This window comes from Lates calcarifer, linkage group LG19 (genome assembly GCF_001640805.2).
Source record: "Lates calcarifer isolate ASB-BC8 linkage group LG19, TLL_Latcal_v3, whole genome shotgun sequence".
Taxonomy (NCBI): Eukaryota; Metazoa; Chordata; class Actinopteri; family Centropomidae; genus Lates; species Lates calcarifer.
In genome coordinates this window covers 15818081-15830583 of record NC_066851.1, presented here as the reverse complement: position 1 = coordinate 15830583, position 12503 = coordinate 15818081, and the positions used below count along the sequence as shown (strand labels likewise).

The window sequence follows — 12503 nt, the reverse complement described above, 5'->3', positions numbered from 1 at the left end:
AAGCCTTTGCTGACAGGCAGGTGGCCCCCAGGGTGGGTTGTCTCATAAAATGTACAAACCATCAGGGGGGTATGATATCAAGAGGCATTTCCTCTTTAATGGTTTTCCATTAATGTTCTTGTCCAATACTGGCTCCTTTCCCATTCACCTCGCTGACTTTGCACTTGAGAAACCCCCACCCTCCCCATCTCTCTCTCCTTTGTACTCACTTATGATCTTCCCTCCCCCACTCTTCCTCTTGACCACTAATAAAGAAAATGGGTGATTTTTTTTCCATCTGAAGTAAGTCTTCCTCTGTCTGTTATGTATTTCTAGACCCAAGAAACTGACGCTGAAGGGCTATAAGCAGTACTGGTGCACATTCAAGGATATCACAATTTCCTGTTACAAGAGTAAAGAGGAGGCTCATGGGACACCTGCTCACCAAATGAATCTTAGAGGTGCAGATGCACGCACATTTACGTAGAAACACACAAAAGTCATTTCATGCCCATGCAGGAATGTAATGCTTTATTTTTCTGTTGCAAGTATGTTATCTTTGGTGGTGTGTCTAAAGAACGGGTGTGACCTTTCACCCCTCTTTCCGCTCTGCGCTGTGGTAGGTTGTGAGGTAACTCCAGATGTTAACATCTCGGGTCAGAAATTCAACATCAAGTTGCTAATCCCCGTGGCTGATGGCATGAATGAGATCTGGCTTCGGTGCGACACGGTAAGACTGCAGTTATTGCACCATTTACTGCAATTTCTTCTGCTGTGACAGGTTGTTGATTTATCAGCGTTTGACTCTCTTCTCCAGGAGAAACAGTATGCCCATTGGATGGCTGCGTGTCGCTTGGCCTCCAAAGGGAAGACGATGGCCGACAGCTCTTACAACCTGGAGGTCCAGAACATTCTGTCCTTCCTCAAGATGCAGCACATGAACCCTGACCCTCAGTTCATTGAGCCAATCACCACTGATATCAACCCAGAGTGCCTGGTGTCCCCACGCTATCTGAAGAAGTACAAGAACAAGCAGGTAAGCCGTGTTTATGTACAGAGCGTTAACACACAACCTCTGAATGAACTGTGTCTATTTACAGCAAAGTGGAAGGTAACGTGTGGGGTTGGAAAGAGACAAATAGAAGAAGGTAACTATCTGGCCTAATGTGTGTTTTGTGGGAGGTTGTTTACTTGTTTGATGAGTCCATTGTGGAGTTAGATGGAACAGCATTTGATGCTTCCCAGATGGGTGCCTCCTGGCATCAGAGTTGTTGTGCCTTGGAATGTAGCCTCCCTCTACTCCCCCTCCTTTACTTTTTCTCCCTCCTCTCCTCCCTCTGTTCCCTCTCCCCACCCCTCTCTGTCCGAGGGGAAACCAGGACAGCAGACGTCCAAACTACTCAACATGCTTACAGTAGAGCTGCTCATGTCAGACTGTAACAGATACTTTACTTCAGCTCTCAGTCTTTGTGCTTGAAGTCAAAGGGGCTGGAAGGGTGGAGATCTCAATCCCTGAAACTGTAGGTGCTCATCCTATATGGAGGTGAGGTGGTAATAAACGGCGCAAAATCTGAATTTATTTGTCCACACACAATAGTATGGGAGTGGCCGCAACTGAGCGACAGTGGCAAACATCTTGATAACCAGGTGTAACATTCAAACACTAAGAATGAATTAACTTTCTTGTAAGCGTTAGGAAAACTCCCCAGTGTGCCCAGCAGATTTGCATGTAAGCAATAGGCTGGTGTGTGTATACTGGAACAGCTGAGTACACGACAGCCGCGGCTGCTGTGTTAGCTGGAGATGGGTGAGGGAGGGGAGGGGGAAGGGTTGCCTCATCATAGTTTACTCACTCAATCTGGTTTTGTTTATGTTGTAGTAGAAATGTAGAATGTTGCTAGGGGGTTGGAGAGATGTTGGGAAGCAATGACTTGGAAATGGTCTGAGACATAACATGAAATATAATGCATGTCTTGAAAGAGAGGCAGAGTAAGAGGAAAATGGATGTCAAACAGAAGCATTTTTAATAAGGGATCGTGCACTACAATGATCCAGAGGGTGTGTTTCATATTCAGCTGTTAAAAATGAGTGAAATGGAATCGGAACAGAAAGACAAGCATTGCTTGTTGAAGCTGTACGCTGCAGACACTGATTCAGTAGTATCTCATTGATACTTGGAGCTGCACTTTGATAGATACAGGAAATGTTCATATTATACAGCACCAAATAAAGTTTCAGTTCTCTCTCTTTTTATATCTCACTTTCTCCCTTTTTGGATTAGTCAGGAAATCCCTTAAATATAGCTGCAGTCGATAACATGAAATTGATTCACCATCTCAAATACAAAGGCCTGTCCACCGAACTCCCAGAGTCACCAATTAATGTTCAAGTAAGGTTGCAAAGATGATGCAGGTTGACCCATTAAGACCAGTGAACCCAGTGGATTTAACTTGTGTCAGTATGTTCATCTGAAAGAGAGAGAAACCGTGGCTCACTTCTTGGTTATCTTTTGTTTGACAAGCCTTTATGTTTTTTTTTTTTGTTTGTTTTTTTTTTTACTAAAATAGAGCATTCCTGTCATTTGTTTTGCTGAAAAGCTGAAACAATACATAGATTTCCTGAACTTGTACTCTAGAGGAGACAGGAGCTTTTAGGAGCTCATCATTTTAATCAAGATGAAGCAATAATAATTTTGGTAGTATTTAAGAACTACAGTTCCCATGGACCATATGCAAGACCTCACAGGAGCTGTTGTTGAGTACTAACAAAATAATTGTCTTGTCTTATCTTGGTAACAGTGATTAGCTGCTCAAATGTCACACTCCACTGTCCACTGACCCATTTTCCTTTAGAATATGAACAGAAGACTCCAGTATCATGTTTCAGTGTTTTTGTAGAGAGACGAATGAAAAAAAAAAAACCCTCCTTAATACATTGGCTGGACCAGAGGCTAGCTTGAACAGGCAGCAGGATTTGGACTTTTTAGGAGTTCAACCCCGGCAGCGTGTGTGTGTCTGTCTGGGGCTGTGGTTCTCTCTGGCCCAGGTCCGATCTCACTCTCAAACCCAGTCTGATAGTGGGTGTCCCCAGGCACGGCACGAAAGGGTAGTAGAATACTGTATGTACAGTATGTGTATGCGCCCTGTGCATTCACACACGCGTGTACTCATGTAGTGGGTGTGGGGCACCAGGAAATGAGCCGTGCCTGGGAATGCTGCGCGGGAAAACTGTCTGGGGAAAAGCCTGTTTGCTCTCAGTCAGCTGCGACCCCTCCCCACCTCCCTTAAACTGGACTTCCTGTGGCAAGATTTGTCCGAGGAGACTTCCGTGCTGTAGCTCCCTGCGGATACACACACAGAGGTATTTTTAGATTATTTGGACTTGAGTGGTCTCCAGCCAAATCTATACATTTATATAAGAGAAAACAAACGATAAAGGCACAACAGAAAACTCCTAGAACTGGGAGACATGACACGCCTACATTTTGGCGCTTCCACAGTGTGCTGCTTGGTACATATCACCATCTTGTGGACGAAAGAGGAATTGCAGTGTGATTCCTATAATTGGCCATTGTGAAAGTCCGTGTAGAATAAACAGACATTATCTAGACCTGAAAATGTATGGTTCCGGTGCCCACTTCCTTAATGTGAAACCACACAAGCGTTGTATAACCCTCCCTCTTTTCTCCTATAAATTACACACTGTCAGATTGCTGCTGTACACTCCCTCTTGTGGCCAAACACTGCATGCAGACTCCAAACCCACCTCTTCTAGCTTTGTTCCCTTTATTACAGTTATGGTCTCCCACTTATTATTTTGTCTCTTTCTTTCCCTCAACATTGATCTTACTTGCTTGTTCTCCTTATCTACTATTTCTCTCTCTCCCCTTCTATGCATCTCCTTCATTCCTCTGTGTCTTCCCCCCATCCCCACCTCCCCTCTTCAGCCAGGCTATATCAGGGACTTGGTAAGTCAAGTTGTGTGTCCACTGGGTGCCTTCGAAACCTTAGATATCTGCATGATTGTCTCAACTCTGAATACCTCCCTTAATTATAAGTAGATGTATGACATAGTCATCATAGTTGCTATAGTGACAGTAGAATAGATAGCATCCTTGATAGCTTCAGTGTGTTTTCTGTACGCTCTCTTATGTTTTCAGGGGCCATAAGTACACAAAACACTCTGATTTCAATTCATATCTGTATAATATGAGAAGCAGAGACTAGGATCTCGCTGAAGGCAAGTGATCCATCACACTGAAGCTAATTTATTTTTTCAGTTACTTCATCATAATTCAGTCCAACAGGGACTGCTGATCTGCTGTTGTGTCGATTCTTTTAAGTACTTTTGTTACATGTTGTCACATGAGTGTTGCTTCTTAAAAGCAACAAAATGATCAGCTTCACTGATTAATGTCTCGCTTCCTATTTACTCTGTTCCTTTCGTTTCACTTTTGATTACTATACTAATCAGTAGCTGACTGCAAAATGTTGTCCACTGAGATGGATTACTCATTTCAGGAAATTCCAGTCTCTTAGGTGATTTTCATCCTGCACTCACATGAACTGAAATCAGTGCTGAAACACGTGTAATTATTTAACATGCACTTAACATTTAACATGCAAGTAGTCAGCAGTAAGTATACATATATATATATAGAGAGAATCCTCATTTGAGACCATTAAGTCACTCTGGATGTCTCTGTTACACTGCTCATCCAGCTGAATTGGTTGGTTGTTGGGCTTAAGGACAGTAGGGGAATACACATATGCATGCACACTCACACAGACTGAACACTTCCCTTGACTTTTTAACCTTAGTCTGGCTCTCCAGGGTGCTCATAGGTTTATTCGTTGTCTTGTCTATTTTCTATCTGTGTGAAGTAGACATTTACTGTGACAGCTCTCTGGGTATTGGCTGACACTGTGTGTGCTGATGGCTTTATGGAGTTAGCCACAGCTTGTTTATACATCCGGGGTGTGTGTGTGTGTGTGTGTGTGTGCATCTGGGTGCATTGTGTGGTTGAAATGTGGTGATGGGATACATTTGTTTACTTTGGGGAATGTGACTCAACTGGGCAGACCATACTGAAATGTTATGCATGCAATTTTTGTGGTTTGTCAGATTTCAGCCCGGATCCTGGAAGCCCACCAGAACGTGGCCCAGATGAGTCTCATCGAGGCCAAGATGCGCTTCATCCAGGCGTGGCAGTCCCTGCCTGAGTTTGGAATCACTCATTTCCTCGCCAAGTAAATTTTGTCACAGCTGACTTAAGTTCAATAAATTGCTGCTGTATCTTTATACTTTTATCTCTGTATCACCCACACTCTCAGTTTAATGTGCTGACAGGGACTCATTTTGTCTTTTGATCTACACTTTCATTTCACAGTGGATTCTCCTCCTCTTCTTCTCTGCAGGTTCCAGGGCGTAAAGCGGGAGGAGCTGATCGGCATCACTTATAACCGTTTGATCCGGATGGATGCCAGCACTGGAGATGCCATTAAGACTTGGCGCTTTAGCAACATGAAACAGTGGAACGTCAACTGGGAGATCAAGATGGTAGGGAAAAATTTAGAAAATACTAGATTAATTCTTTACATCCTATAGTATTGGAAGTTTTTTTTTTCTAGAGCTGAAACACAAGTCAAATAAACTCCACTGATTTACAGGCCTTGGATGATACTACTGCATATAGCACATAAAAAAATGGTATACAATTTTTGTGGATTTTGAAGCTGCACAAAATCTGCTAAATTGCTTCAAGTGATGTGAGTTGAATGACAAGGGAGAAGAGCAAGTGGAATAAAAGAAACTATCCCTTGTTCTGGGACACTGATTTCGTAAAAAATCCTTTTTTGTAGGTTCACCGATGTTATCGGTGTGTAATGCTAATAGTGAAGTACTCAAAAACTAACTGGTTCCAATTTCTCAGATGTAAAAATTTGCTGGTTTTGGATTGAATATCTTTGCATGTTGCACTCCTGATCAAATGAAAGAAGATATTTGAGTTATTGAGATGTTATTGTATCTTGAGAATCATGATGGGCATTTTTCACGATGTCCTTACATTTCACAGACCAAATGATCATTTGATCATCTATAAAACAGTTAGCTGAAGGCTGCACAGTTGGTTGTTTAAATCTGCAGTACTAACAAGCCTTCCACAACTCTGAGGAGTTATTAGATGTAATTTAATTAACAAAATTATTGCTTGATGGAGGAAAATCCATTAAGAACTACAGCCAATGGAATTGTTTATGATGTACATGAAATGTTTGTGACCAGTTTGTTGTTAAAGTGAATATATTTCCTCTCTCTCCTGGATAACTGGCCATATAGAAGGGTTATAACAGATGTGACTTTTTATAGACTCTATCTCGTCCTGCACCTGTTCTCTATCAAAAGTAATCCAGGGAAACATTAGACATCAGTACCAAACTGAACTGCAGTGCTGGGCATCATATCAGCACGAAAAACACAATTACATTTCACCAGTTGCTGTCCAAGCATGACTGATGCGATGTGCTGCGCTCTGTGCTGCTCAGGTGACGGTGGAATTCGCAGACGAGCCCAGTCTGTCTTTCATCTGCGCTGAGGTGGACTGCAAGGTGGTCCACGAGTTCATCGGCGGCTACATCTTCCTGTCCACACGCGCCAAGGACCAGAACGAGTCTCTAGACGAGGAGATGTTCTATAAGCTGACCAGCGGCTGGGTCTGAGCTGCCCCCCTCCACCCCCTCCCCCCGAAACAACCAGGGGTCAACAATTGTAGGTCGGGGGCGGGGCCAGGAGGGGAGCGGTGGGGGGTGGGAGGGGGTCCAACCGCATTGTGTATGGGTTTATTTTACTCTACTATTTCTCAGTCTTTTTAATTGTTTGGAGCTGAGCTGAAGAGTCCAGAACAGCACGACTGTTGCCATGCTGATACCGTTTTTTATTATTGTTATAGTTGTTTCGCATTAACGCCGACAAAGGTCATTTGTTACAACACTAATTTGTGGTGAATGCAGTCCAGATGAACTCTGAACTTTAACTCCTGTGGTTGAGCAGAAGCCTTACACAAAACCTGAACGGGGACATCTGTCTGTTTCCTTACGACCACCTGCCTCCTCTCCTCCTGGACCGATGGCCATCAACTTAACGTCCATGACAACCCTTTATAACCAATCAAACACCTGATTTAATCCCAAAGATCCTTTTTTTTCCCTCTTCACTCTTTGTCTTGCTGTATTTTCTCTCTCTCTCTCTCTTCTAGAACTGGACTAAAGGAGCTGACATCAAACTGTCATTAAAACATATGTGATATAGTGCCACAGATACCCACAGTTATATCTAATTATTTATCCTAAGAGATGGACTTCATCAAATAGTCCAATCAGAAGGGTTATCTGTAAACAGCAGTGTACATCCTATCCACTATGAAGGGTTTAATCTCTTTGAAGTCACATGTAAGCACTTCTACAGTATACAGTCCTGTTTATGAATAAGCTGTTTTTTTATTTTTTATTTCCTTTTGCTTTTGATGTCTGTTGTCTTCGTTTCAGAGCTGGAGAGTCTCGTCTCTCCTTTGAATTGTCATTGTATTAGCTGACAGGTGTGACATTGAGAGCCTGAGTTTTGTTTTGTATTTAATAGACTGCTAATAGTGGAGCATGTCTGAAAACACACTACAGTTCAGTGCACTGGGGTGAGTGTCCTGTTTGTTTGAAAATCTGGTTTCCAGCTGATCTAAATGTCCTTGCTGCAAAAAAATGCTCATGTTAAAAAGTCATTTAGTGTAGTGTTTGGTCCATTGAGTGTATCTTGAAAACAATTTTTTTAAAAATGTTGGCTAGTGAAGATGTTGAACTGAGGTAGATTACTAATGTCGCAAGGTATCACAAGTGCATGTGTGTTTAAAACATCTCAACCCGTTGGCAGTTTTTATGGTTGTTTTTAGAGACTCAACAAGAGGCCAACTGATTTTTCAACATGTCCATTAGCTTCTCCAAACTGTAAGCAGCCTCCTGTTTAGGCAGGGTTTTTTCATCTTCTGACCTGGAAGTGCGCATTTAGAGATGATGTGCCAAAGTGCATAAACATTTTGCCAAACGTGTCTTGTTTTTGGCTGCTGTTTTGACCCACAGTTACAAGTAGCGAAATCACAACAGCATGCTTGGAATCGCATCCAGATTGGAAGCCCCTTGACATCTCATTGCTTTAGTGCACGTGCACGTACACTACACAACACAAGGGATCATTACTCCCTCGTACCACCTTTTTACTTTATTGCCATTCTGTTTCAAACACCATATAGTATTAATATTGTTATTATTATCATTTTTATCATTACACACCAGCAAAAGGTCACTGAGTTTGAAGAATGAATATGCAAACGTTTTTTTTTTCTTCTGTCCTCAGTATGAAGGATCAGTAAATAAATATTATTTTTTTGTAACTAATGTAAAAACACAAACGTTTTATAGAATTGTACAGTTTTTTTTTCTGCTTTTTTTGGGGGATTTGGAAGTTTTTCCTTTCAGAAAAAAAGGGGGGAAGCCATCTGTCAACATGTAGTATTCAGAATTGTGCCTGCCTATGTTGTGGTCTTACTGAGTTTTCAGATGAAGATATATATGAATATATATGAAGATAACACTAGTCTCAAACTCCAGGTTTGATTAAGATGTTTGTCGAGTACATATTATAATTTTTTTTTCTAAAATACAGATACGTATGCCTTTTCACTGTGTTCTTTTTTTCCCCTTGCATTACTGCTTAATTTTATTGATTTTCCTCTTCCTCTTGCTCCTCACTTGGGGCTGACCGTCTGTGGCCCTGAGTTGCATTTTTAGCTCATTCTTTAAACAGTGATACTCTTATGTGCATTTGTGCTGCAAATTTAATTTGCTCAGCAAGCGCCTTTTTAAAATACTTCACTTAATTGTCTGGTTTTGTCACAACTGAAGTGTGCCATTTAATAATGTCCATATGAAGGAGACCCACATTGTTTAGACCCTGGAGTTTGAGACAAATCAGCAAAAATGAACAGAGGTAAGAGAAAATCAAGCCTAGTCTGTTTTTTTTTTCTCTGATGTTGTTTTTGTTTGCCTCCAGTGTCGGGAGCAGCAGTGCATGTCCTGCTGCTCTGTTTTCTGACTGTAAAAAATGCATTTATTTTAAAAAAATAAAGTAATTTTTATTTAAATTGAGTGTAATCAGTCCTTTTATTCTACATCTTTTGTCATCAATTGTCTTTTAACCATAGGATGTATGGTTCTTGAGATCTTGAGGTTTTAAATGGTTTGTGGTAAGCACTTAAAAACTTGCTGTGGCAGCCCAGCTACGTAAGGGAGTCCCACTGGGACACCTCCTGGGGTCCCTGTTAAATATTCAGTGTCTTTCTTTGCTTTAACTTGGTCTGGGATTTGTGTCCACTCTTTACACCTACCCGCCATGATAAGAAATGTTTTGTCAAACTGCCTTTTGAGAATGAAAGAATGAACTTTAAAGCTCACCTCATACTGTTGACTCATTGAATTTCATGAATATGCAACATTTCACTTAAGTCAGCATCAATGACCTTTTGTGCAAAATGCACCAAAAAAGATCAAGAAAATGAAAACCACAGTGGTTAAGTGGAGATAAATTATAATGAACTGTACAGTAATGTCAAGATTGCCTAGTTAATTTTCTTTAACATCAGGCTGAAAGGTTTGACAAAAGGTCAGGTTTAAAATGTCAAATTATCTCAATTATTGTAACATGCATTTCCACAGACACACAACTCTAAAACTATCCATACATCGTGCGCACTGCTAATGTTTCTCCATCAGAGGGCAGCGTATAACAATCTCTACTCCCCCAGTGAGTCTCATCCTTGCTGCCTTCCAAACTTTGTCAAAGGTCTCTTTGCCCAAATCTGACATGTTTACCTGGCACCCCAGCAGAAACCAAGTGCCAGATTGAGGAGGAGATTAGATCAGAGAACGCCTGCAGACAGTCTGTCTATTTGCAGGCTTTTGCCCATTCCCCTACAGTGGACATGGCGCACAATTCGTCCTGTCACCTGCTGAGCAGCTGGGATACGGAGGTGTTGCTGCTCACAACACCCGATGCCTGCTGCCTGTGTTGTGTAGAATGGCAGCATATGCATCATGGGTTAAACTAAAGGTGACAGTTTGAAACAGGTTGGACAATAACTTGTGTGAGATCAGATGAGCCTGGAGGGCAATTATTGTGAACTACAGAGATCTAACATCTGCTCTTCTTCTTCGTGCATATATCATCCAATGGTTTGGTTTTTACAGTATACTTTTGCAATCAGCCGTAAAGTATCATATCATTAACAGCTGGCACTACATTTCATTTCAGCCTGTGAGCTTGTATCCTTGTGAGATCAGATGAGGTGTGCAATATCGCAATGGGAGCTCTGAAGGAACATTCTGTTCTGGTTGAAGATGAGTCTCAATCCGACACTTCAACTGATGTGTTTGACAGCAGTAACTTCCAAGAAAGCTTTTGACTCACTTGTAGGTGGGATCTAGACGTAGAAGCATATTCTCTTGCCTTTCTCTGCAGCCTCTGATGTTCCCTATATAGAATGTTCTCCAGTGGGATCTGGCCTATTGTGTTTCAAAGCGTGCATGGGAAGTAAAGACACGTCAGCCGTGGCTCCACCCAGTGACGTGGAATTCCTCAGACCCCCCTTGGGAGGACAGGGTGGATGACGGGCCTTGATGTGACAGAAGAAAATGTGGGGAAGAGGACCTGAGGATGACATTTATAGACTGCACTGCTCACAAACAATTAAAATGCAGGAAGCAAAAACATAAAAGAAGTAGCACAATACAGAGGAGGTCAGGGGCGAGGGTGGGGGGGTGGGGGGTGGGGGCAAGGTAGCACCTGTCGCCATTTAACACAGCAGCTTCCTGGTTAAACAAAGTGTAGAGTTCAGTTTCAAGGAAGCATTGCCCCGCTCTCCTCATTCCTCAAGTTCACAGCCGGTGAAAGTCATTGTTAATACCATGGAGGTTTCTCTCTAGGAAAGTGTTTCTGACATTTACCCCCTTCACCTGCAGTGAATAGAGAGCTAGAGATAATGCCAGCCATGACAGCAGATGTGCTGATAAGCTGGTTTCAGGTAAGCCTTGAAATTTCCTGTGAAGAAAACTTGCTCTTTTTTCTTCAGTTTTTTTGACCTTGTCTGGATCAATTGTTTTTTATTCTCTTTCTCCTGCTGCTGTCACCAGCTGTCAAGAGGTAATTGTCAGAGTGCATTTCATGGTAGCTGGAGGTTAAAGTACCCGCTACAGAGAAAGACAGAAATTGATGAGATCTTGCAGGGTTTTAGCCACAGCTAGCGGTGTGGTCTGTCGGTTGGTCCACTACTTTGGTTCTGGCTGAATTGTCTCAACAACCACTTGATGGATTGACACCAAAGTTTATACATACATTCATAGTCCCCAGATGATATGTCCTATTGACATTGGTGAAACCCTGACTTTTCCTCTAGTGCCACCTTGAGGTTTTGTGTGAAATGTCTCCACGGCTATTCGATTTGATACAGAAATTCCCCCTCGAGATGAATTCTAATGACTCTTGTGCACCCTTAACCTTTCAGTGCTTTTATTTTGTCCGATACTGTTGTTCATAACTAAACACTTCCAAAACTAAAGGCATACTCATCAGCCTTAGCTGCACTTTGAGCAAATGTTAACATACCAACATGCTAAACTAAAATGAAGAATACCCTGCTTCAGATGTGCACCATGTTAGCATTGTCATTGTGAACATGTTTGCATGCTCATGTTAGCATTTAGCTATCACAATGCTTGCATGGATATCTGTCTTTAGTCTTGTAGAGCTGTGCTCTGCTGTTTCTTCTTAATTTGCCTTGGATACATGAAACTCTACATATATTTGTTTAATCAATGCATGCCATAATTTAACCTTTCAAAGCAAATGCTTTTCAGTGTGATTGAGAGCCTTGGATATTTTGGTTTGTAATCAAAAACAAATGGCATAAACTTTAATTACTAAAGAGTCTGATGTGCTTCCAGCGTGTGTGCTGCATTAATTCCCTTATGTGATTTTTGCGAGCCAAACCATTTTGGAAGCCTACACTGCACAAAAGATGTGTTTAATCTTTCTGGAAAATGTATGTAATTCTCAGGATACTCAGTATTGTGTTTATTCACCATAAACAGAAGTTTTAATTATGTAGGATTCATAATTTCCAGTCTATTATTACACTGTCTGTGCACTTGACCTCTTGTATTCACATGTTAAAACATAAAAATTCCACCTTAAAAAGAACTCACATATGCTATTCTCATTATCTTGGACAGTGAGGTCTAGATAGGTTTCCATGGAAAAGGCTCGGTCTGGGCTAAACACTGAGATGCGCCAAGACTCTTATCTTGATGTCATCAATTACACTCTGGAGCTGCTAAACTGAGTTTAAAGGCTCTAGGAAAACATATGTTCTGGTCAAAGCTCTTTGTGGGTCAAAGACAAGAGCAACAGTTCTATAAGCCCACAAA

At 41.7% G+C, this 12503-nt stretch overlaps 1 protein-coding gene across 4 annotated transcripts in view; it reads left to right on the top strand.

Annotated features, from left to right (window-relative positions):
• fermt2 (FERM domain containing kindlin 2) overlaps positions 1–9166 on the top strand; it is a 39549-nt gene extending 30383 nt beyond the window's left edge. For 2 of the 4 annotated variants that reach the window (XM_018663562.2, XM_018663564.2), the window contains 7 exons: positions 316–440; positions 603–709; positions 797–1015; positions 3926–3946; positions 5104–5228; positions 5397–5538; positions 6525–9166. In XM_018663562.2, the coding sequence (XP_018519078.1) occupies positions 316–440; positions 603–709; positions 797–1015; positions 3926–3946; positions 5104–5228; positions 5397–5538; positions 6525–6698 (913 nt within the window). In that variant the 3' untranslated portion in view covers positions 6699–9166. The remainder of the gene's footprint in view (positions 1–315; positions 441–602; positions 710–796; positions 1016–3925; positions 3947–5103; positions 5229–5396; positions 5539–6524) is intronic. The other 2 variants (XM_018663563.2, XM_018663565.2) reach the window with 1 other exon arrangement.
• The last annotated feature ends 3337 nt before the right edge of the window (positions 9167–12503 follow it).